This window comes from Heterocephalus glaber, unplaced genomic scaffold (genome assembly GCF_053883595.1).
Source record: "Heterocephalus glaber isolate CG9 unplaced genomic scaffold, H.glaber_assembly_v1.0 deba00001463, whole genome shotgun sequence".
Taxonomy (NCBI): Eukaryota; Metazoa; Chordata; class Mammalia; order Rodentia; family Bathyergidae; genus Heterocephalus; species Heterocephalus glaber.
In genome coordinates, this window is record NW_028258310.1 from 9,697,312 (window position 1) to 9,724,845 (window position 27,534).

Consider the following 27,534-nt stretch of genomic DNA (forward strand, 5'->3'; position numbering starts at 1 on the left):
GGCCTCAGATGAGGAAGATTTCAAGGGACTGGATCACAGTGGAGGACAATCCCTGTGCCCTGAACTACATCAACCAATAACAGGTATTTCTGGTAATTCTGGAAGAACATTCAGAGCTGATTTCTGACCCAGAAGGTCTCTTTTCTCTGTGGAGCTAATGGGCAACAAGGCACTTAGAAGCACAGGCTGAAGAGCTGGGGTGCTCAGTTTGCAAGCTAGGGAGCCTGAATGGGAGGGAGGCAGGATTGGCTTGTGGATGGCACATTACTTAAATTTAGCTAATATATTGGATATTATTTACTTGGTAAAATCATCTACTTGTTTTTGCCTGTTTCTAGTGCTTCCCCCTAGAGTAGTTGAAAATGCGTATATCTGAATATATGTCATCAAATATAGAATTTATGAGGTTTGTTGTATCTCAAACCTTTCTTACCTTCTCTATCCACTTCAGAATTTTCATTTTTTAATACTTGAGTGAAAGCTAGACTTGGAATAAAGAATCACTCTCCGCATGCTACTTGTATTAAAACAAACTCTGGAATGTCTATGATTCAGGAGTCTTTTTCATGTTCTTTTTTTTTAAATGAAAAGTAGGAATACTAATAATCTTCTTTTACATTGTGAGAAAATTAAGACTTGCCAGGATATATTGATAAAATAATGTCAGTTATGTGCTGTAATTGTTGCTATCACAAATCCTGCTCACTTTTTTGTTTACGTACTCAGTGGACAAGATTTTTAAGAAATATTTTGGAATATGCATCATTAAAATAAGAAATTTGGACCAAATTAATGAGAGAGGGAAACTGAGAAGATGAAATCAGCTTGAAACAGGAGTTGCTCCTTCAGTAATGGTCTGTACATGCCCAGGGGATGCCTGTCTCCTTTCTCAGTAAATCTGGATGTGGTATTTTTTTTATCTGTTGTCACTTGCAGGTTTAACTTCTCTTTTATTAGATTCTTTCTATCCCTGTCTTCTTGGTCAACAGTGAGGGATGATCTGATCTCACTACTGGATTTTGGCCACGAATGCTTTCAGTCTTCTCCGAGGACTGGTATGAAAAAAACCCCATTTGCCCATCTAAATAGCACAATTCCCACTATTTGTCTGCATCTTGGTCCTTACCCTGCATTCTATCATATTGGGTTAATTTCTTTACATTTCTGTGTGCTTTTCTTTACTTCAAACAGAACAACTGGCATAACCATCAGTGAGCTCCCCTACCAGATGTTCCTAAAATAATGAAAGTAATTTCTTCCCATATTGTCCCTCAGCCCTACCATCCCACCCCAGAACTATGCTGTGCTATAAGGTACCTGAAATGAGGAGAAACTGGCTTGCTCACTCTTTCCCAGTAGCCAAAGAACCTCACCTCAGCATTATTGCCATTTTGGTCCTGAACATATTCTGGTGTATGTGGGGGTGAGGGGTAGGCTGGAAATGGGTGTTCCTGTTTTGTATGCTATTGGATGTTTCACAGCATTCTTGGTCTCTCCATAAGCCAGAAGCATCACCCCTTTCAGCTGTGGCCACCAGAAACGCCTCTAGAGATTGCCAGTATCCTCAGCATGACACAGTTTTCCTGAGCCACTTCAGAGGCACATGCATGTTTTCACCTTGACCATTTTCCTTATCACTGGTTCTTTGTCATGGTGTCCTGGTACCGTGACAATCTGCTCTGTCATCCTGGATTTATATGTTCACAGGAACCCTTTTGCACCTATTCAGGGTTCTAAAAGCCAAGCCTCTGTATCCTGTCTTAATGGTAAAGGTGAACCAATGCATACTTTATACTTTCTGTCATATATTTTGTTTTTCTTCTTCTAATTTATATACATTTTGTGGGCATCAGACCATTGGAAATTGGATTTATTCATGAGCAATTTATGTAACATTTTGTTTCACATTTCACTGGACTGATTGATAAATATATGCACAGTGTTTCATGATTCTGAGGAGGCCCTGTTTTGCATTAGAATGTTGTTTGACCCTTGTCAGAATCCTCAAACCCATTCTCTACAAATAGAGTAGGACTTCAGTGAGCCCTGGACCAGTTAGAACCAGAGAATGGGCACAACTGTTCACAAAGCATTTAAGTGATTTCCTCACTCACTCCATTCAGTTCCTTAAAAGTAAATGATCATATTTTTGTAAGCATTGGTGTTGGAGCTATGGACCAAACAAAAACTCATACTGCCACCCAGAGGCTCAATTGTATTATAGAACTCTGACAGTAAAGTTTAAAAAGATAAATAGCAGAAAGTGCTACAGCAAAAAAGAAAGAGAAATACGGAAGGTGAATGATGGGGACAGGTAAAACTTTTGATCTTAATGAGTATAAAATTTAAACACAGCATGACGATTTTTATTAGTACATGTTTGTAGTACATAATGTTTACATTCCTTGTGGGGAGTTGGTATGTGTGCATAATACATCTTAATCCATTTTTTCATCCTCTTCCCCTTCCCACCCACACCCCTGCTGTGTGACATAATTTAAACAGAGCCTGGGGGTGGGTGATTAAATTAAGAACCTTGTAGCTATCAAGGGAAAAGCAATGAAGAATGTATAAATAGTAAGTACAAAACTCCTGAAATAAGAGGATGGCTCAGGGATAACGGGGTGATTTGAATGCAGAAGCCAAGGGGCCCAGAAGTAGTAAATGAGTTAAAGGTGTTCTGTGTGGTAGGTGTGCTGTGTGGTAGGTAGTGAAGGAATTTTACTCAGTGAGACAAGAATCCTTATGGTGGCTTTAAGGAGAGGAGGGACATGAGTTATCTTATTCATCAACTCTGGCTATGCTCAATAATTCATGTGGTTGGCAAGAACAGGGCAAATAGTTACATGTGGATTGACATAATCCAAACTGGAAATGATGATGCCTTGGAAAAGGTAGAGTGGCTAACCGTGGCAAGTGATTCAGTCTGAATGAATTTGGAGATACAGCCTGTCTCAGTCACCCTTCCCATCTCTGAGACACAATACCTGACACCTGAAACTCAAAGAGGTTTAATTTGGCTCATGGTTACAGTCCATGGTGTGCCTGCTCCAGGGTAGTAACAACATGGCAGAAGGGCATAGTGGAGAAAAGCTGTTTACTCTGTGGCAGCCAGGAGGCAGAAAGGGAAGAGAAGAGCCAGGGAGGGAGATATACCCTTCCAGGTCACACCCAAGCAACCCACCTCTTCTGACTAGACCTTTCCTCTTTATGGCAAGTCAGCTAGAGCACCCTTGGTCCAGTCCCCTTCACCACATTTGTGCACAGTAGACTTTGGGGGACATTCTCCATATAAACTATAACAGAGCCAAAAAGGTTCACTGACAAATTTAATACAAGATTAGATAGAAAGGGAGGATCAAGGATAAATGCAAGAATTTTGCAGTGTTTCCTTAATTAATGATGGGGGTCTGTGTACTGACTGACATAAGATGTCTTGGAAGAGACGGTTTGGGGAAGAGAAAAGGTAAGAACACCAAATCTGAGCTAGTTGAAAATCCATTTCAAAAATCATCTTGTTTTCTCCAACTTCTAGAATGTCACACTCATGACTAATTGACTATATACTGCTACCTGATTTCACACGTGTGTATATGTGGGAGGAGTATATTTGTCTTACACTTTCAGGTAGCTAATGCTATTTATTTGAGTGATTTTCCAGCTGTAATTATAATTAAGATTGATTTGTCATTTTCTTTTCTCTTAGTTTAATTATTCAGAATTACCGTCAGTGGTATTTCACATCTAAAATGAATTAAGCATGATTAATTCATTTTTTCCTTTCATTTTAAAATCTACAACATATATATACACATACATATGTATGTGTATATATATGTATATGTGTATGTATATATATCTAAACTTTGATAATTTGTAGAACTTTTTGGCCATTTAGATCTGACCTCTTATTTTGAAATAAGGAAGTTTAACATTTTTTTCTCAATTTCTATCATGACTCCTGGGTTATTGCCATTTTCTGTTTATTAGTCCCCTAATTTCAACTTCATATTTTATAGAAATTTCATGTTTATTGGCAAGTTTGTGATGGCTCTTGAAATTTCTACTACCATATTTAAATTTTTTGTGGCATTCAAACTGTAATATATTTCTTGCCTGTCCCCTTTTTCTCTTGTCTTGTTAGAATATTTTTGTTTTACTAACAGTTTGTTAAGTCTCTAATTTTGCTAATTATTCACATTTTAAGACTCTCTTTTAAAGGAATTTCTATTCTTTATTTTCTTCTTTGCTATTGTTCTTTTAGGTTTACTCCTGTTTATTTTGCATGAATTTAAGCTTAATTTCCTTAGATCATTTGTTTTCTTCTTTTTCTATTTGAATCTGCAGTTGTAGTGTAGAAACGAATTCCATCACTTACTGTATGGACTGCAGCCCTCCATGGTTCTAGCAAAGGCTGTCTCTTCATTCTTCACTCTATTTTCCCTTTTGTACCCATAATGCTACTCTTGTTTAACTCCAGTACCCATACGTGCAGAGTCAATCTATGAACCTGTGATTTTTTTTTTTCTTTTTTTGGTACCGGGGATCAAACTCGGGACTTTTAACCTGTAATTTCAATCAAGTGAATGGTGTTGGGTCACAGATATCATTCTCTTTCATCTTTCTTTTTCCTCTTTACCTTACATTTTTAGAATTACACACTGCAGATTGGTTATCTCTCTCTCTCTCTCTGAGTAATAAATTATCCCCAGACTTATCCACTTAAACCAATATACATTTATTATCTCACACTTTCTCTGGGTCATGTATCTGAGCATAGATTAATGGCTACTTCACCTCATCCTTTCTCACAGGTCTGCACTCATGGGAGTCAGACAGGACGGTGTCTCAGCTGAGGGGTCCGGTGAGGGCACAGCCTTTTTCTAAGCTCATTTAAATGGTGGAGGCAAGATTTAGGTCCCTGAGAACTATTGCAGTAAAAATTCAGCTCCTTGATAGCCACTGAATGATGGCTTTTCTCAATTTACTGCCACATGGGCACCTGAAAATGGAAGTTTACTGCATCAAAGTCTGAAAGAGGAGAGTCTGCAAGCAAGATGGAGCCACAGACTCTCTGGACTGAATCAAAGAAGGGGCATTCAGTCTCCTCCACTATATTGTCTCTGTCCACTATATTTCTCTGTGAGAAGCAAGATGCAAGTTTGTCATCACCAGGGGGAAGGAAATTACATAGTAAACTGGATATAGAAGTCAGGGATTACAGTGGGTTGTCTTAGAAGATTACTTAACACAAAAATCCATATTTTTTTTCTTTTCACTTTTTTCCTTCCCACCTTATACATTGTTCCCTTCAGAGGCAGCCCCTCCACTTCACTTAGGATTTCCTCTAGTGATGGAAATTGGCAGTATCTTCCAGCCTATATTAATATAGGCAATACAATGAGTAGTATTTTTGCAAGATGAGGAAATATCCATAGAACACAATTGCTTTTACACAAATGTATAAATGTGCCTCGTTCTTAGGCATTCTTGATATTCATACATGATACAATATCTTTTTAATTTTATAGTTTTTCCTCAAATTCATATTTTCTGTTTCTATCCTCTGTTTAAATGTGGTTTAAGCACATTAATTTGTATTTAACTCATTTTTTTTATTGATTGGTTTTTACCATAATTGGTGAGCTTACTCCACTTACACTTATATGAGGGCTTATTTCTGCCATCTTTTTGTTGTTGTTGTTGTTGTTGTTGTTGTTGTTTTGTTTGGTACTGGAGATCGAACGCGGGACCTTGCACTTGCGAGGCAGGTGGCAGAACCACTGAGCTAAATCCCTGGCCCTATTTCTGCCATCTTAATTCTGACTTTCAAAGTGTTGTGCTTAGTTTATTATCTCTTTCTCTCCTTTCTTTTCTTTCAGTAGTTAGACTAAATGTCTTGTAAGTTTTTTGAAATGTTATATCTCTAAATTATTGAGAAAACCTCATAAACACAGAAAAAATTAAGAGTGGACCACTTAAAATTCTTTTCAAATACCCTGGCTTAAAATGTACTTGTGCAAATTATTGGGCTTTGGGATCAGAAATCATTTTTTCTCCCCAAATCAATATTCCAGGTGTCTTATGAATAGATTAAATACAAGTAACTCCTGACAGAGGAGTAGCATACAAAAACTGACTGATGTAATTATTCACAATTTACCTTTTGTTCCTATTATCTGAGTTCGTTTAGTCTACTAAATTTTTTATTATAGAACATCCTTTTCTTTTAATTTTTATTGTATATGTTTGCAATACATAATTATTACCTTCTTTGTAGGGAGTTGGCACATGTACATAACACATTTTAATTATTTTTTCATCCCCTTTCCCTGCCCTCCCTAACCCTCCCTCCATCTCTTTGTCCCCCTCCCTTTTGCAAAGGATCTATCACCCTGTTTCCTATTATCTATCTTTTTTCCTCTTTATTTATATTTTGTGTTTCTCATATAAGAGAAACCATGCAATATTTAAGCTTGGGTGTCTGATTTATTTCACTTAACATTATAGCCTGAAGGTGCATCCATTTTGCTACAAATGACTCAAGTTTATCCTTTTTATGGGAGACTAGTACTCCATTGTAAATAAATACCATATTTTATTTAGTCATTCATCTGTTGATGGACATTTAGGCTGCTTCCAGGATTTAGTTATTAGTTGTGCTGCTATGAGTATGCATGTATCTGTATAATATGATGCCTTTAACTCTTTTGGGAAGAAACCTAGATAGGGAATAAATGGGCCCCATGGAAATTCTATTTGTAATTTTTTAAGGAATTCCCATACTGATATACACAGTTGTTATACTAGTTTACATTCCCATCAACAGTGTAGAAGAGTTCTTCCCCACATACACCTTGTAGTCTTGGCAGCATTTATTATTTGATATCTTGATGATAGCCATTTTTTCTGAAGTAAGAGGGAATGCTAGTACTGTTTTTATTTGCATTTCTACAATGTCCAGAGATGTTAAAATGTTAACAGATTTTTTGAGCTCTTTCTGCATTCTAGACATTAGTCCTGTTGCCATTCTGCAGGTTGTCACTCCACTCTGTTGGTTTCCTTTGCACTTTTTAATTTGATGTGATCCCATGTGTTGATTCTTGATGTTATTTCTTGTGCAACTGAGGCTCTGTTCAGAAGGTCTTTCCTTATTCTTATGTCTTCAAGATGTTTACCTACTTTATCTTTGAGTAGAGTCCTTTCATTCTTTCTTTCTTTCTTTCCTTTTTTTCGTACCAGGGATCAAACTCAGGTCCTTGCCCTTGAGAGGCAGGCAGCAGCAGCACTGAGCTAAATCCCTTGCCTGAGTGTTTTATTTTAATCAGTGGGGCTGGGGATTTAGCTCAGTGGTTCTGGAGCCTGCTGTGCAAGTGCAAGATCCCAAGTTCAATCCCTATTACAAAAATGAAATAAAATAAAACAATATTTTAATCAGTGGTGGTGAACCTATGGCACAAGTGCCACAGAGGGCTGTTTGTTACCACTGAAAACTAAAAACTTCACCATCACTGATTTAGATCTTTGATCCATTTTTATTTTAGTTAGAACAATGTGAGAGATGTGGTCTAGATTCAGTCTTCTAAATATGGATAGTAAGTTTTCCCAGGGCCATTTATTAAAGATGCTATCTTTCCTCCAGTGTATGTTTCTGGCCACTTTGTCAAAGATCAAATATCTGAATGTGCATAGAATTGTTTTTGCATCTTCTGTTCTGATTCATTCATCTACATGTCTGTTTTTGTGCCTGTACCATGCTGTTTTTATCACTGTAGCTTTGTAATATAACTTAGGTCTGAGAATGTGATGCCTCCTGCTTTTAGAATGCTTTGGCTATTCTTGATTGAACCCAGAATGGCTCAACACATGCAAATCAATAAATGTGATCTATAACATAAACACAAGCAAGACAAAAATCACATGATCATCTCAATAGATAGAGAAAAGGATCTTTGAAAAAATACATCATCCATTTATGATAAATAAAAAAACCTTTAAAAAGTAGGTAAGGGGCCAGGGATTTAGCTCAGTCATTTCACCACCTGCTGTGCAAGCACAGGGACCCGAGTTCGATCCCCGGTACCAAAAAAAATAAAGAAATAAATAAATAAATAAAATAGGTAAGAAGGACCTCATCTCAATCTGATAAAAGTGAAGTTGTCCTGCAGTTGTCTTAAGCAATTAACCCCTTCCCAAAATAGCTCCTGATTAAACCCTTTCAAATATGGCGGGCACAACACTAGATTTCTTCCCCAACTCTAGCCTGCATATGGAAGATGTCATTTTAGAATAAAACCCCATGCTTTTTGCAGTTTACAACCACTGTGGGATTTTCTTGGAGCTAGTGCTGCTGACTTGATCCTCTGTTTCTCCCTGGAGGTGCCTACCTTCTCTGGGCTTTCTTTGTGTTAGAAGAGACAGGGCCCCCTCCCCGGGAGCCAGAGTGAGCTTTCCAGACTTTCATTCTTGTCTTTGTGTTGTACTACCTTTCTCCAATTTCACTGTGGTTTCTAGTGTTCCTGTATGCTCTCACCCAATTCCCCAGAAATCTTTTTTTCCTGCATCACATTGTTGTTTTGCAGCTGTCTTGATTCCAGGTCTTAGAGGGGTTGTGTTTTATTATTCCTGGGTTCCTGGAACATCCTGTCCTCTTCCAATTATAGAGAAGTCAACTTTTTCATCACCCTTTCCACATATACAGGAATATATTCACAAACTTGCAATATCAAAATGCTCCCTCATTTATGGTAGCATCTGTTTAAAATTTGAAATACTAGGAGCACTATGAGTTCACAGGGGGTTTAGATAAGCTCCTGAATACTTTCATTTCCAATCTTTCATTTCCAATCTATTATTCTTATTTAATGAACATAGTTACCAAAATCTGCCTCATTTGTTGGGGTTTAGAATACATTCAGTTCAAAAATTTACCTCCTGACGTGGTGGCACATATTGTAATCCAAGCACTCAGAAGACTGAGGCAAGAGGATTGCCATGAGTTTGAGGCCATCCTGGGCTACATAGTGAGTTCAAGGCCAGCCTGGACTACATAGCAAGACCTTGTCCCAAAACTTAAAAAAAAAAATCCCAGTGAAGAGAAAGCAAGATGGTAGCAGAATAATATCTTTAGTGACCTCACCCCTCACCACAGAAACATCAACTTTAATAGATGTTCACACACAAAACTACCTTTATAAGAGCTAAGAATCCAGGTGAAACATCATATCACCTGATTTTAGCACAGTAAGGGAAGATGTAATATAGAAGGCAGTAAGGGAGGAGTTGCTCCTGACATCCCTCCCCAATTCCAAGCAATGCAGGTGGAGAGAGACTCCTCCCACTTGGGTGAAGAAGACAGAATTAAGACATCTTAAGACTTGGAAAACATTACCAGACCTACCATGGTGAAACCCAGTACCAGGCAGAATCCTGCAGCTTCTGCCCCAAGGCAATGCCCTTGGACCAATCTCTGAACCTGAGTTAGCCCAGCAGGTAAGGCTACCTCCACCTCACTCTCCTTCAACCTTTGGTAGCAGAGTATGGAGAAAGATTTCATCTTCTGGGGATTAAGACACAGGAGTAAGCATAAGACTGCCTTATAACTGAGTGCCAGACTGGGAAACTCAACTCTAGGAAGAACCCAGCAGGCTTTGTCTCAGTGCCAATGCCCATGGATGGAGCCTCTAAACCCACCTAAGTGCCAGGTAGAGACCTGTGGCCAAGGTATGATGGACTTGCTTTCTAACCAGCATCACCTGCAACTGCATCCAGCTGTTTTGGGCCATGAATACAACAGCAGCAGAAAGGTAGCCCAGAGAAGCATGGGCTTGGTTTTGTCCCTGTGCTGCACTGGTCTGAGTGAGCTGTGAGCTTTGAATATGACACAGCATTGAGTAATTTGTGGCCTCAGGAATGGATACGCCAGGCAGCAGATGACATTTGCAAATCATTGTCATCTTGGGGTAGGAAGGTGGAAATAGGCTCCAAGTAGTTGCTTAAGAGCCTATAGCCAGTGTCTCTAGAGGAAAGCCCAGTACCAGACAGAAGCTAATGGCCCTTGACCATAGGCTAGTGATTGTGAATTAATGAGTTAACTGGGACAGGCCCAGCCCCATACAGAGACTAGCAGGGATGAACTACCCATTTGGGGGTTTCCTTTGGTTTATCCTAAACAACACACAACCTGCATATTCTCCACAAACTGGACCTTTTCCTATCAATTCCTTACAATCCATGTTAGATTGCTACCGTGTCAAACTATCTTATTATAGTAAAGAGATGTTTTCAGTAAGACTTATTGTAACCACAAAGCAGAAACCTACAATAAACACACCAAAAATTATAAGCAAGAAATCAAAACACACTGCTAGAGAAGATCACTTAACCACAGTGGAATACTATACGAGAAGAAGGAAGAAAGAAAGAAAATAAAAAACAAATAATAATATGGCAGTAATAAGACCTTACCTGTCCATAATTATTTTAAATACAAACAATAAATTCTTATTTAAAAGACAGAGAGTGATTAATGTCAGGGGAGGGGGAATGAGACCAAATTATATGCTACCCACAAGAAATTCACTTCATCAAGAACATGAATACACTGAAAGTAAAGCGATAGAAAAAGATAATCCATTCAATGGAATTTTTAAAAAGGCAGGAACACCCATATTCGTATGAGATAAAATAGGCTTTAAATCAAAAGCAGTAAAAACATCCAGGAAAGTCAATTAATAATAATAAAGGAGTCAATTTAGCAAGAGGAAATAACAATTCTAAATATATATGGACCCAAATACTGGAGCACCTAAATATATAAAGCAACTATCAATTGAACTAAAAGACCAATTTCATTAAAATGATACTAGAGGTTTATAACATCCCATTTTCAGCAATGAGGAAAACAGTCAAACATAAAGCCAACAAAGATATAGCAGATCTAAACTTCACCCTAGGAAAAATGAACCTAACAGAAATATACATAACATTCTACCAACAGCTGCAGAATACCCATTCTTCTCAACTGCACTTGGAATATGCTCTAAGATAGATAACATATTAAACCATATGACAATTCTCAACATTTTTTTACAAATTAAAGTCATGTTGCAGATCTTTTCCTATCAGAATTCAGTAAAACTAGAAATTAATAATAAGTGGAAAATATGTGGAAAATGAATACCATACTTCTGAATACCAATAGATCAAGAAAGTCAAGAAATAAATTTTTTTTAATTTTGAAACAAATGAAAGAGGAAACACAACATAGCAAAAACTATGAGATACACCAAAAGCAGTACTAAGAGAGAATTTTATAGAAATCAATGCCTACATCAAAAATCACAGTGATCTTAAACAACCTGTTTTTGCACCTCGGTGAACCAGAAAAACAAAGCAAATTGAACTTAAAAGTAGAAGACAGGTGGAGGAACGATAGCCTCTCTAATAAATGGTGTTGGAAAAACTGGATTTCAACCTGCCAAAGATTAAAACTAGACACCTATCTTTCACCATGCACTAAACTAAAATTGAAGTGGATTAAAGATCTAAATATCAAAACAGAAACACTAAACTTGCTGGAAGACAAGTTAGGTAGAACTCTTGAAGAATTTGGTATAGGAAAGGACTTTATGAACAAATCCTCAGTAGCATGGGAACTAGCACAAAGAATCAACAACTGGGATCTCATCTTATTAAGCTTCTGCACTGCAAGAGAAACCATCAACATATGGGCCTATGTTTCAAAGTTTAATGGACAGATAAAGAGTAAGCATATCTGCCCTTGTTCCCCACCTTAGGGAGAAAGCATTGTATCTTTTCCATTCATATAAGGCATTTTTGCTGGAAGTATGGAGTACATGTCCTTGATCTGTTGAGAAGGTTCTGTTCTACTTCTAGTCTCCTGACAGCTTTTACCATGAGCATCTGTAGAATTTAGTTCAATACTTTTTCTGCAACTACTGACAGGAACATATGGCTTTTTCCTTTCCTCTGTTAAAATGATGACTTTTGGGGGTGGATCTTTCAATGCTGAACCAACACTACCATCTCTATAATAAAAACACTTTGTACATACTGCCAGATCTGATTTCTAATAGTTTGTATAACAAATTTTTATCTATGTTCATACTTTTCTTTTCTATTATCTTTATCCAGTTTTAGTATTAGCACAATGTTGATTTCCTAAAATGTGGGGAGAAGTGTTCCTTCTTTTTTCTGTTTTAAATGTTTAATATAATTCATCAGTTAAAATGCATATGAGCCTGAGTCACCTGGAAGATACCGAATCACCTCGCTGCAGACAGGTAGGTCTGCCCATACCCTACCGAGGTCCCCAGTCGCGCGGAACACAGGCCGAATTAGCCCGCTGCAGACAGGCAGGTCTGCCCACGCCCTACCGAGGTCCTAAGTCGAACAGAACACGCCGAATCAGCCTGCTGCAGACAGGCAGGTCTGTGCACGCCCTACCGAGGTCCTGAGTCTAGCGGAAGACGCCTAATCACCCCGCTGCAGACGGGCAGGTCAGCCCACACTCTACCGAGGTCTCCAGTCGCGAGGAACACACGCTGAAACAGCCCGCTGCAAACAGATAGGTCCTGAGTCACACAGAACACGCTGAATCAGCCCGCTGCGGACAGACAGGTCTGTGCACGCATTACCGAGGTCCTGAGTCGCGTGGAAGACACCGAATCACCCCGCTGCAGACAGGCAGCCACCTGATTCCACACTACAAAGACGCAGAGGACACCAGACCACCAGACCAAGGTACTGAGTCCGACTGTTCCCGGCCCAGAGGTAGGAGCTTCTGAGGCATCGTCCCACTGCTCCTGGTCCAGAGGAAGGGGTTTCCCGGCCACCATCCCTCCAGCTGCTCCCAGCCCACAGGAAAGGGCTTTTGGGTCACCATCCCTACCGCTGCTCCCGGCCCCTGTCCCACCTCACCCAGCTCAGAGGAGATAATCCATGCAGGTGCTAAGAGCCCCCCGCCCCAGTCGAAATGAGAAAACATGTAAATAAGTCTCAAAACCAGACTTCCAGATCACCTACAGCAACCCCAAAGGGAAATGAGATGGAACACTCTGATACTGAACCACCTGGACCCACTGAACTGGCAACAAAAGGGGATCTGGAAAAAATGAAATCAGAAATAATTTCTCAGATAACAGGAGAAATTGTGCCCCTAGTGCAAGACATGATTAATAAATCTAGAGAGGAGCTGAGGAACGTGATGGAATCCCAACATGAGAAACAAATGGAATCCATAAAACAGATGCAAATAGATTTCCAGGACATGAAAAACCCCATTGAAAGTCTACACAGTAGAATGAGCCAATGTGAGGACAGAATTTCAGATATAAAAGATATGATGGTAGCTACTGACAAGGAAAGGAAAAATTGCTTTAAAATTGTAATGGATCAGGAGAAATCTGTCCAGCAACTGCTAGATGATGCAAAGAAAAATAACATAAGACTGATTGGAGTCAATGAAGAAACAGGAGAGAGTGCAGAGGACATAAAAAGACTGTTCACAGAAATAATGGCAGAAAACTTCCCAAGCACGGGGAAAGAGCTTGAGATACAGATAAGTGAGGCATATAGGACTCCAAATAGCCTTGATCAAAAAAAATCTACACAAAGGCATATAATTGTTAAGATTCCAGAAACACAACAGAAGAACAAAGTTCTACAAGCAGTTAGAGAAAAGAAACAAACCACATACAAAGGAAAGCCCATCAGAATCGCAGCAGACTTGTCAACACAAACCATCAAGGCAAGAAGAGCTTGGAGTGACATATTCCAAGCCCTAAAAGAAAACAGCCTCCAACCCAGATTGATGTACCCTGCAAAACTATCTTTCAAAATGGATGGAGAAATAAGATATTTTCATGACAAAGAGCACCTTAGGAACTTCGTGAATACCAAACCAGCACTCCAAAGAATTTTACACAATATCCTAGGAACAGACATTGAGGATCACAACCCCAGCAAGCAAAGCAGAATGAACACACATGGCATGACAAGAAATTAAATGTAAAGGGGGAGAACCCAACAAAAAGAAAAGGTCATGGCAATGACAAGTCAATGTGTTTCAGTTATAACCATCAATGTTAATGGTCTCAATTCACCAATCAAAAGAAATAGACTGGCGGAATGAGTCAAGAAGCAAAATCCAACAATATGCTGCATACAAGAAACACACTTAATTCAAAAGGAAACTCATAGACTGAAAGTTAAAGGGTGGAAAACAATACTCCATGAGACAGGAACCTGTACAAAAGCAGGAGTAGCTATTCTCTTTGCAGATCAAGTAGATTTCAAACCAACACTGATTAAGAGAGATGAAGAAGTACACTACATCCTTGGAAAGGGAAGAATCCAAGAGGAAGAGATGACAATCATAAATATCTATGCATCAAACACTAGTTCACCCAACTATGTAAAACAAATACTAATGGACATGAAAAGTCATATATGCACTAATACAATTGTAGTGGGTGACCTCAACACCCCACTGTCACAAATAGATAGATCAACTAGACAAAAAGTCAGTAATGAAATACTAGAGCTCAATTGAACTCTTGAACAAATGAACTTAACAGATGTTCACAGAATCTTCCACCCCACAAAATCAGAATACACATTCTTCTCAGCTGCACATGGGTCATTCTCCAAAATAGACCACATACTCACACATAGAACATGTTTAAGTAAGTGCAAAGGAATTAAAGTTATCCCCTGTATATTATCAGACCATAGTGCAATGAAATTGGAGATCCATAGCAAAAGAAACTCAAAAAATTTCATAAACACATGGAAACTGAACAACACACTTCTGAATAACCAATGGGTCAAGGAGGAAATTAAAGAAGAAATCAGACAGTTCCTTCAATTAAATGACAATGACAATACAACATATCGGAATCTATGGGACACAATGAAAGCAGTCTTATGAAGGAAATTCATAGCAGTGAATACTCATATTAGGAAAACTGAGTGATCCCAATTAAACAACCTGATGCTGCACCTCAAGCTTCTAGAAAAAGAAGAACCGGACAACCCCAGAACTCATACAAGGGAGGAAATTATAAAGATCAGAAGAGAAATCAATGCAATGGAGACTAAGAGAATGATACAAAAAAAATCAATGAAACCAAGAGTTGGTTCTTCGAAAGAATCAAATTGACAAACCCTTAGCCAACCTTGTCAGAAAAAGGAAAGAAAAGGCCCAAATCCATGCAATTAGGAATGAAAAGGGTGAAATGACAACAGACCCAGCAGAAATCCAGAGAATCATCAATACCTACTTCCAGAACCTATACTCCAATAAGATGGACAACACAGAAGAAATGGACAGATTCCTAGATACATATGAATTATCAAAGTTGAACAAAGAAGACCTAAAAATTCTGAACAACCCAATTTCAACCAATGAAATTCAAAAGGTAATTAAAAACTTGTCAACTAAGAAAAGCCCTGGCCTTGATGGCTTCACTGCTGAATTCTACAAGACATTTAGAGAGGAACTGCTGCCACTACTGTTTAAACTCTTCAATGAAATTGAAAGAGAAGCAATATTCCCAAATTCATTCCTGGAAGCAAGCATCACCTTCATCCCCAAAGCAGAGAAAGACCCAACCGAAAAGGAGAACTATAGGCCAATCTCACTAATGAACATAGATGCAAAAATCCTTAATAAGATACTGGCAAATAGAATGCAGAAGATCATCAAGAAGATCATACACCCTGATCAAGTGGGATTCATCCCAGGGATGCAGGGATGGTTCAATATACGCAAATCAATCAATGTAATACACTATACCAGTAGAGCCAAGGAGCAAAACCATATGATTATCTCCATAGACACAGAAAAAGCATTTGACAAAATCCAACATGCATTTATGATAAAAAAAAAAAACCTCCAAAAAATTGGAATAGACAGCCTCTACCTCAATCGGATAAAAGCCTTCTATGAAAAACCAACTTACTAAATGGTCAAAAACTGAAATCCTTCACACTAAAATCAGGAACAAGACAAAGATGTCCACTATCACAGCTCCTGTTCAATATAGTTCTGGAAACATGAGCCATGGCAATTAGACAAGACAAAGAAATAAAAGGAATAAAGATAGGAAATAAAGTCAAATTGTAATTATTTGCAGATGACATGATACTCTATATAGAAGACCACAAGAACTCCACCAAAAGTCTTCTAGACTTAATAACCAAATTCAGTCAAGTAGCTGGATACAAGGTCAACACACAAAAATCAATAGCTTTCCTCTACACAAATGACAGACTCACTGAGAGAGAAATAGGGCAAATAATTCCCTTCACAATACCATCCAAAAACCTGAAATACCTAGGAATCAACCTAACAAAAGAAATCAAAGACTTCTTCTCTGAAAACTATGGCACTCTGAAAAGAGAGATTGAAGATGATATAAAAAAATGGAAAGACATCCCCTGCTCCTGGGTAGGAAGGACTAATATAGTGAAAATGGCCATACTTCCAAAACTGCTATATAGATTTAATGCAATTTCAATTGAGATCCCAGCAGCATACTTCGTGGACCTTGAGAAAACAATCCAAAATTTCATTTGGAACAAGAAGAGAGCCAGAATAGCAAAAGCAATTCTAGGTAACAGAGACATGGCAGGGGGTTTCACAATCCTCAACCGGCAACTATACTACAAAGCTACTGTGATAAAAACAGCATGGTACTGGCAAAGAAACAGACCTGAGGACCAGTGGAACAGATTAGAAAATGCAGAAACAATGCCAGACACACTCAGCCATCTCATCTTTGACAAAGGAGCCAAACACCCTCACTGGAGGAAAGATAGCCTCTTTAATAAATGGTGATGGAAAAACTAGGCTTCAACTTGCCAAAGATTAAAACTAGACCTATATCTCTCACCATGCACTAAACTAAAATCAAAATGGATTAAAGATCTAAATATTAAAATAGAAACTCTGAACCAGCTGGAACAGAGGTTAGGTAGAACTCTTGAAGACATTGGTGTAGGAAAAGATTTTATGAACAAAACCTCAGTTGCCCATGAACTAGCACAAACAATCAACATGTGGGATCTCTTCTTCTTAAAAGGCTTCTGCGTGGCAAGAGAAACCACCAGCAGTGTGAAGAGACAACCCACAATGTGGGAAAAAATCTTCACCTGCTCTTCCTCAGACAAAGGTCTACTATCTCGAAGCTATAAAGAACTTAAAAAGATCAGACCTCCCAAATTTAAAGACTCAATCCAAAAATGGGCATCTGAAATGGACAGATATTTCTCAGAGAAGTAGAAATAGCTAATAAATACATGAAAACATGTTCAACATCACTGATCATTTAAGAGATGCAAATGAAAACAATGCTGAGATTCCAACTCACTCCAGAAAAAATGGCTGCTATCATGAAATCAACCAATAACAAAAGCTGATGGGGCTGTGGGGAAAGAGGGACACTGCTCCACTGCTGGTGGGAGTGTAGACTGGTGCAACCACTTTGGAAATTAGTATGGAGATACCTCAAAGAACTAGGACTGGAAGTCCCATTTGACCCAGCTATTCTCCTGCTGGATATCTTCCCCAAAGAATTAAAAGAATCATACCACAGTGATATATGTGCACCCATGTTCATAGCAGCACAGTTTGTGATAGCTAAAACTTGTAAACAGCCCAAATGCCCATCAACTGGAGACTGGATAAAGAAAATGTGGGGGTTTTTTATAAAATGGAGTACTACTCGGCCATAAAAAATGATAAATTAGAGACATTTATAGCTAAGTGGATGCACATTGAGGCAATACTCTTAAGTGAAATAAGTAGGACACACATGTATAAATACCAAATAGTTTCTCTGGTGTGAGAAACTGAAAGTATAAATAAGGACTAAAATGTATAATAGGTAATGTGAAATAGGAAGAAAAGGGGCAAAGGGGAAGGAAGTGGGAGGGCTAGGGGCAAGGATAGAAGAGAATGGGATTAATATGAGAAAATGGAAAAATAGGAACAAAATCTTTGTAAATAGGGTGGACTGGAGGGGTTGAAAGGAGGGCTGGGCAAGGGTGAAAAATAAGAATCAAGAGAGACTATGTAAAGGTACAAATTTCCAATGATGAATTCATTATATTGTATACCTAAAATGTACCAATGATTAGAATGAATAATCAATAATGCAAAATAGGAAGAAAAGATCCAAAGGGGTAGGGGTAGTGGGAGGAGCAGGGGAAAGGAAAGAAGGGAAAGGAAAAATGATGAGAAATGGAAAAAATGGAAATAAAGTCTTAGTAAATAGGGAAGGGTGGAGGGTGTGAAGGGAGGGCTAGGAATGGGGAAAAAATAAGAACCAAGATGCATTATGTAAAGGTACAATTCCCAATGTGAAATGTAATTGTGTTGTATACCTACAATGTACCAATAAAAACATTTAATAAAGTGCAAAAAAAAGAACAACGTGTTTAAAAGTTTAATCATAGAAACAAGTAAATTATATTTCAAACAAAGATAATAAATGTTCAAAACTGATCACTTCCTAGTTCATATACTGTATTTTTCAACTACCTATGCTTTGAATTTTCTTACATCTACTGTAGCCATATGATGGAAAAGCTGTAATGATGCATAACTGCACATCTATTCCTAAATTGATGTCCAGTGGTAGCTGGAAATTGCCTGTGGGAGGAATATTTGTAGCATTTCATGAAAATTGGTAAATGTTACAAATCAAAGATTAGACTCACTGCTTTGCTGATGTCTACATCTAGATTTAAGACAGTGATAAAAGAAATGTTAAGGCAGATTAAATTTTTAAATATGTCCTTCTAATCACCAGGCATGGTGGCACATGCCTGTAATCCCAGCCAGCTAAGGCAGGAGGATTGCCATGAGTTCAAGGCCAGCCCAGGCTACGTAGGGAGTTTGAGGACAGCCTGAGCTACATAGCAAGATCTTGTCTCAAAAAAACAAAAAAAAATAATATAATAAAATTAAAAAGAAGAAGAATAACCTAAGACTGCTTGGAGTCAATGAAGAAACAGGAGAGAGTTCAGATGACATTAAAAAAAAAACTGTTCACAGAAGTGATGGCAGATCCCAATGATGAATGTAACTGTATTTTATACCTAAAATGTACCAATAAACTTAAAGGAAAAAAAATAAAAATAAATATATCAGTTTAGAAGAAAAAAAAAAGTGATGGCAGAAAACTTCCCAAGCAAGGGAAAAGAGCTTGACATACAGATAAGTGAGGCATATAGGACTCCAACTAGCTTTGATCAAAAAAATCTACACTTAGGCAGAGAATAGTTAGGATTCCAGAAACCCAACAGAAGAACAAAATTCTACAAACAGTGAGAGAAAAGAAACAAATCACATACAAAGGAAAGCTCATCAGAATCACAGCAGACTTCTCAATGCAAACCCTCAAGGCAAGAAGAGCTTGGAGTATTTCAAGCCCTTGACATATTTCAAGCCCTAAAGGAAAACAGCCTCCAACGCAGATTGATGTACCCTGCAAAACTATCTTTCAAAATTGCTTCAGAAATAAGATACTTTCATGATAAAGAGCACCTCAGGGGCTGGGGATTTAACTCAGTGGTTCCAGTGCCTGCCTCACAAATGCAAGGTCCCGAGTTCAATCACAGCTACCAAAACAAAAAAAAATTTAGGGGCCGGGTATTTAGCTCAGTGGTTTCACTGCCTGCTGTGCAAGCACAAGGACCCAAGTTCGATCCCTGGTACCAAAAAAAAAAAAAAAAAAAAAAACCAGAAGAGCACCTCAGGAACTTCATGAATACCAAACCAGCACTCCAAAAAATTTTAGACAATATCCTAGGAAAAGACAATGAGGATCACAACCCCAGGAAGCCCAGCAGAATGAATCCATTGGGCACGACAAATTAAATGCAAAGGTGGAGAATCCAACAAAAAGAAAAAGTCATGACAAGGCTTTTAAAACTTTTAACTTCATCTCCATAATGAGTGTATAATTCAGTCTTCTTATTGTACTGATTAGTATTTTTCTGATTCTAGTGTTGCATACCTTTCCTTGTGCTGTAATGGCTATTTATCATCTTCTTGTGTCTACTTTTTAATTGGGTTATCTATTAATGAGCTAGCTGTAAGAGTTCTTTATATATTCTGGTCACAGGTTATATGCATTGTAAATATGGTCTGTTTAAGACTACTTTTCATTTTAACGATGTCATTTAAAGTTCTAAATTTTGATGGAATCTCATTTATCAAGTTTTTCTTTCATACATCATGTTTTTTGTATCCTAGGAAGTTCTTGCCTACCCTAAATTCATAAACATTTTCCCTTATAATTTCTTCTTAAAGATTTATAGTTTTAGTCTTTCATATTTAGGTTCATAGATCCTTTCAAGGTATTTTTATGTATGGAATAAAGTGTTGAGGTTACTTTTTTATATACGGATACCAGGTATTCTAGTGCCATTTGCTGAAAACACTATCTTTTCCTCTGCTCTTGAATTAAGTTTATAGTCTATAAAATGTTAATGTTAAATAATCTTTCAAAACTCAGTGGACCATATATGTGTGCTTCTATTTGTAGATTCCCTCTTTTATTCCAATGATCTATATGTCTTTCCTTACACCAACACTGCCTTGATTACTGTAGTTTCAGAGGAAGTCTTAAAATTAGGTACTAAACGTCTTCCAACACTGTTTTGTTTTTCTTTTTCTTTTTGCTTTTCTAGGTCCTTTGTACTCCTACTTAACTTTTAAATTTCAATATCCAATTCTTCATTTATAGCAAGTATACATAGACCTGAATTTTTATGTATACCTTGTGTTTTCTAATCCTGCTAAATTCATATACAAGTTCTACGGGCTCCTAGAGATTTCTTAGTATTTTCATCTACACATAAAGATTTTGCTTCTACCTTGGCAATCCTATTCTAATTTTGTCATTTTATTGCCAAACTATTCAGGTTTGGGCCTATGTTTCAAAGTGTAATGGACAGATGAAGAGTAAGCATATCTGTCCTTGTTCCCCACCTTAAGGAGAAAGCATTGTATCTTCTCCATTCATATAAGGCATTTTTGGTGGAAGTATAGAGTACATGTCTTTGACCTGTTGAGAAGGTTTTGTTCCCCTGATAGCTTTTACCATGAACAGCTGTAGAATTTAGTCCAATACTTTTTCTCCAACTAGTGACAGGAGCATATGGCTTTTTCCTTTCCTCTGTTAAAATGATGACTTTTGGGGGGTAGATCTTCCAATGATGAACCAACACTGCCATCCCTATAAGAAAACCACTTTCTACATCCTGCCAGATCTGACTTCTAATAGTTTGTTTTGTTAAACAAATTTCTATCTATGCTCATACTTTTTTCTTCTATTATCTTTATCCAGTTTTAGGATTAGCACAATGTTGAGTTCCTAAAATGAGGGAAGACATGTTCCTTCTTTTTTCTGCTTTCAATGTTTGATATAATTCATCAGTTAAAATGTATGTGAGCCTGTTGTTGTCATATAGGTAGGTTTTCAAGCTAGGAATATACTTTCTTTAATAGGTACTATTCAAATTTTATATTTCCTCCAGAGTTAGTTTCATTAATTCCTCTTCCAAGGTACTTCTTAGAAGTTGTCAAATTTATTTCAAAAAGGATTTTTGTAATATGCTTTTTATATCCTTTTAAATTCTATAAAATCTGTGGTAATGTCTCTTAGATCTTGATATTGTAATTTTTTAAATGTATGATTAATATTGTGAATAGGAAGAAAAGGTCTAAAGGAGCAGAGGAAGTGGGAGGAGTAGGGGAAAGGAACAAAGAGAAAAGAAAATTATGAGAAAAGGAAAAAATGGAAACAAAGTCTTTGCAAATAGGGAAGGGTGGAGGGGGTGAAGGGAGGGCAGGGGAAGGGGAAAAAAATAAGAACCAAGATATTCATGTAAAGGTGCAAGATCCCAATGATGAATGTAACTGTATTTTATACCTAAAATGTACCAATAAACTTAATGAGAAAAAAATGAAAAAAAAACCAAATGAACAATAGGCAAACTTTGTAATATCACATATCAACCACTCATACAGCATCTTACTTCCTAGAAATAATATTTAGTGTATTAGGTGTCACTAAAATGAATTATTTTTTATTTACAGAGAGAAACACCATTTGCTCTGGGTGATCCTGAATCATCCAGCCATGACAATGTCAGTTGTTGGATGTCAGGAGCAGATGATGTCAATGGCTAGACATCCTCAGTAGTTGAAAGATATTTTTCTTAAAAATAAAATCTTTTGGAAGGATGTCGTGATGAAAAGTTGCCTCTCCTTTTAACTCTTTATGTTGCTTCTGCAGAGGTTGTGATCCTTCAGTGATCAATGGAGCATTCTATTTGCCAAAAATCGAAGCAGTGTAAGGGCCTCATCAAATCTCAGCAGGTTCTGGTGCCAGGGTTTTGACTTCCCAGCCTCCCAACTGTGAACTAAATAAACCTCTATTCTTTGTAAATTAGCCAGTCTCAGGTATTCTGTTATAGCAACAGAAAATGGATCATGAAAGTAGATTACTGATTTTTAAACACACACATTTTGTGTTTTATATGTATTCTATTTGGTGTTTTGAAATTCACTTTTACAAAATAAAATATTTAGAACCAGGCATGGTGACTCACATATGAGTTTAAGCTAAGTGTGGGCAATTTAGTGACTTAGCAAAACCCTGTCTCAAAAAAAAAAAAATTAAAACACTTGGGATGTAGCTCAGTGTGACAATTCTGAGTTCAATCCCCAGTACAAAAATAAAACATTTAAAAGAAAACCAAGCTAAATAAGGGCTTGAATACACTGAAACATTACATTGAATAAATGGACATAAGTTTGGACCTGAAGAGCAAAGATATTTTATATTTCCTGGAGGAAAACACTCATGGACCTGAGTTTCAATGTGAGGAAAAAGCAAATCAATGCAACTTAAAGATCATATCAACCAAAAATAATGGCTGGCTTTTAATCACATCTTGATTCAAACCACTAGTGTAAACAAAAAATGCAAATAGACAAATGAAACCCTATGTAGTTGTTGGGAAAATCTGACATTGATTAGCTATTAATGATGATTATAAATTAGTACTTACTTTTCAGTTTTATAATAGTATTGAAACAAATTAATTTAAATTTCTTATAATTTAAAGGACTATACTGAGGATTTAATGGGATGTCTTGGATTTTCTTTAAAGTACTCTAGTATGAGTAGATGCACTAGGACTGGCTATGTTTGGGCAGTTGTTGGAGCTGGCTAAATGACACATGGAGTTCTTTACATTATTTTCCCTGACTCTGAGTTTAAAATTTTCCAAAACAAAAAGCAAAAAATGCTGGCCAGGCTAGGTAGGGAGGAATGAACCCTTCCACATTTTCGGTGGGAATGTAAACTAATCCAACCACTATGGAAGTCAGTATGGAGATTTCTCAAAAAGTTAAAAACACCTGGCTATACCTCTTCTGGGTATATTTGCAAAAGAATTAAAGACATCATACTATAATGCTACATGCATACCCATGTTTATAGTAGCACAATTTGCAATAGCTAAGCTCTGGAAACAGCCTGGATGCCCATCAACAGGCAAATGGGTGAAGAAAATGATATTATATACAATGGAATATATTCAGCCATAAAGAAGAGTGGAATGATGCCATTTGTAGGAAAATGGATGACTTTGAGACTATAATATTAAGTAAAATAAGTCAGAAAGTTAAATAACATATGTTTCCCTTATAGGACTAATCTAAAATATAAATAAATTAAAGTATAATAAAGGAGAATTGGTGGGAAACAAAAAGGCAGACATTTTATTTGTTTGTTTGTTTGTTTGTTTGTTTGGTACCAGGGATCAAACTTGGGTCCTTGTGCTTGCACAGCAGGCAGCAAAACCACTGAGCTAAATCCCGGCCCAAAGGCAGACATTTTGAAGATGAGGAAGGGGATGAGGAGAGGGGGGATAAAGAACAAAAATGAGAAAGATATGTTATATATATATCAATCCCCAAAAACTAATGTAACTATTCTGTATTGCAAATATACACTTGTAAAGAGAGACAGGAAGCAGAATGACCTGAGAACTATTGCAAACATACACTAATAAAGAGAGAGAGAAAGAAGAATGACCTGAGAATTGGTGTGGGTCAGGACACAGCTGAGGGAAGCAACACTGACACTGCAGCAGTTTTGTTCAGAGCAAAACACAAAGATAATCTTCTGGTACAGAGATCTCTTTCAACTCTGTTCTTCCCTCTCTTCCAGTTCCTCTGTTTACTCACCATCATGAGCCAGCTGTACTCAGATACTCCTAATGCTGAAGAACACCTAGATTTGGTCTCCAGCTTTAAATATTTTAAGAACTCAAACATGAAAAACAAACTCATCTCTCAAGAAACCATCAGTGCAATTGAGTTACACTTGTCAAAAGGAGACATTCAAGGGACAAATTCTGTGATCACTGCTGCCTTAAAAGAAATTGATAATATGCCACTCAACATTGCTGTGACAGGGGAATCTGGAACAGGGAAGTCCAGTTTCATCAATGCCCTGAGAGGGGTTGAGCATGAATCAAAATATGCAGCTCCCATTGGGGTGTGTGAAACAACCATGGAGAGATTTTCATACTCTCACCCGATCTTTCCCAATGTGATGATATGGGACCTACCTGGCATCGGAACCACCAATTTCCAACCAAAAGATTATCTTAGGCAAGTACAGTTTGTTGAATATGACTTTTTTATTATTGTTTCTGCTACATGCTTCAAAAAAAATGATATAGACCTGGCCAAAGTGATCAGAATTATGAAAAAAATTTCTACTTTGTGAGAACCAAGGTGGACTCTGACTTAAGAAATGAAAAGAAATGTAAACCATCCACATTTAATGAAGAAAGAGTCTTGCAGACAATCCGAAACAACTGTCTGGATAACTTTAAGAAGAACAACATGATCGAACCACAAATCTTCTTAATCTCTAACAACAATTCATCTAAATTTGATTTCCCAATCCTGATGGACACCTTAATAAATGATGTCCCTATTCAAAAGCGCCACATTTTTATGCTTTCCTTGCCTAATATTACTGAGGCAGCCATTGAAAGAAAGCGGGAGTCTCTGAAGCACTATATCTGGCTAGAAGCCTTTAAGGGTGGATTACTGGCTACCTTGCCCATGCAGGGTGTGATCAGTGTCAATGATATGAAGAAGCTGAAGGCAATTTTAAACCACTTCCAAGTCCTGTTTGGAGTGGATGATTTGTCACTGAAGTCTTTGGCTAAGAATTTGCAAGTACCTCTGGAACAACTTAAGGCAATCATTAAATCTCCAAATTTGTTGGAAATTAATAATGAAGAAACAACAGGAGAAAAACTTTGGAGACATATGGAGACATTCTGTTTTATTAATGGAGGTCTCCTTGCTACAGGACTTTACTTTAAGAAAATCTTTTACTTGCAACTACATTTTCTTGACACAGTGACTGAAGATGCTAAAGTTATCATTAAAAAGTCATATTCAAGACAAAATTCAAACCTACCTCACCTCACAGCTGCTGATCTTAATAAAACCTAATGGTCAACACCAGAGTCATGGATAAATTCTCTCTTCTCACAAGTTTTCTTTAGAGGGTTTTAGACCTTAATTATGGAATAATACTATTATAGGGAGCTAAGTTAGATAACAATTAATGCTTTCAAGGAAATTGGGAAATTGCCCTCTCAAGGAAGTTGGTGAAGAATAAAGACATCAGAATTGTGGCTGGAGGTGCATCTGAAGAAGGCCAGGCCTTAAGATAAAGATATAATGGCCAGATCTGCATGTCTCCCTAAGGGATAGACAATAATTTGAGATTATATTGTAATTAGCACCATTTGCTCCAATAAGTCCAGACAGGCATCAGTTGCCCAGATGGGTGACCAGAGGATCCAGACCTATCCCTTCCCAAAAATGCCTTTGTTCTTTCCAAATACCCTTGCTACTAGACTCATTTCCCTTTCTGATCAATATTAGCTAAGCAGCTATACTTATAATCCTATAGGCTGATTGTAGTTTGACCCATGTTATACAGATATTGTGACTTTGCTGTATAAATTACCTCTGAAAAAGAGCCTTGGTGATCACCCCATTTGTGACCCCTCCTGGAACTCCAGGAATTAGTCTTCTTTCCTTATTCCCAATAAAATTCTCCTAACTTCTTCCTGTGATTCATGACTTAATTCCTAGATGTTATGGAACCACAAACTCGGCACATTTGTTATCTAACAGGTTGGGAGTGATATTTCTCCTATATCATTCCCATTGTACTTATCTTAAACAGTGGTTATTACAGCCTATGGCTTTTTTTCCCAGAAGATTGAGCCCAGGGCCTTTGCAGTGAGCTAAAACCCAGCCATTTTTATTTTTCATTTTGAGACATGTTCTCACTAAATTGCCAGTTTGTCCAGGCTGGGCATGAACTCAGGATCTTCATGCCTCAGTGCTCAAGTGCTGGGACTATAGGCATGTGCTACCACAGCAACCTCCTTCCTGAGAAAACAAGGAAAATCCAAAATTCTATGCTGGGAGTAGTAGAGAGCCCTATGACATCTCATGGATACATGACTATTTCAAGTCTTTTAGTTGTCGTGATGGTGAGGATTGGCAGTAATCCATATCTGATATCAGTGAGTGCTTAATAAATGCTTGGGTTATTTTTTTTAAAAAAAAAAAGGTTTTTTCTGTTGTCTTTTGATATCTTCAATGCACCCATGATATTATAGACAGCTGAGTTAGGTAGAAATATTATAGGTAGTCAGACAGGGCTACCCCTTTGAAGGAGTCAGTGCAGAAGATAACACCTTACAACTGTGGCTGGAGGCGCATTCATTGAAGGCCAGGATTCAAGATAAAGATGGAATGACTAGGCCTACATACTTCTCTGAGGGATAAATAACATACTATAATCACAATGAGTGGTGCCAAATGCACCCCCAGGCCATGGGGTTCAGGCTGCCTGAGCTGCACCACCCACCAAAACCACTGCAGCTCCTCCTCCTCCTCCTCCTCCTCATCCTCATCCTCATCCTCCTCCTCTTCCTTCTTTCTGGGCTTGTTTGTCCAGATGGCCCTCCTGTTCCTTTTGCTGTGCCCCATGTTAGATGTGGGGGAGGTGCCAAGTCAGGCTTTGTGCTCTGGGTGACCCAACCAAGCACACCTCACACCTGTGCCTCCTGCTGCTCTCCTCAGGCAGCCCCCCCACCCCACTGAGCTTCCTGCCACTCCCAGACAACCTCCCACTGAGCCTCCTGTGCTTCTCCCCCTCCCCCAGACCCTCCTGCCAATTAGGTGCCACCCCCTAACTCCAACGCTCCTCATTACACTTTACCCAGCCTCCCACCACCTCACACTTGGTCCAGATTACAGTTTGGCTCCAAAACCTTGCCTCCTAATCCCTAGTTCCTTCTCCAGAGGCAGCGGGTATAGTCTGAGTCCATGTTCCTTTCTCTCTGTCAGACCTCTCCCAAGATAACCAGTGTCTGGGC

At 38.0% G+C, this 27,534-nt stretch overlaps 1 protein-coding gene across 1 annotated transcript; it reads left to right on the plus strand.

Moving 5' to 3' along the window:
• On the plus strand, positions 1-26,208 carry LOC101698514 (interferon-inducible GTPase 1-like). The gene is given in 3 exon segments (XM_087180569.1): positions 1-83; positions 24,279-24,816; positions 24,819-26,208. Coding segments are annotated over 2 exon segments (1,284 nt in total). The 5' UTR covers positions 1-83; positions 24,279-24,299; the 3' UTR covers positions 25,586-26,208.
• Positions 26,209-27,534: the final 1,326 nt, after the last annotated feature.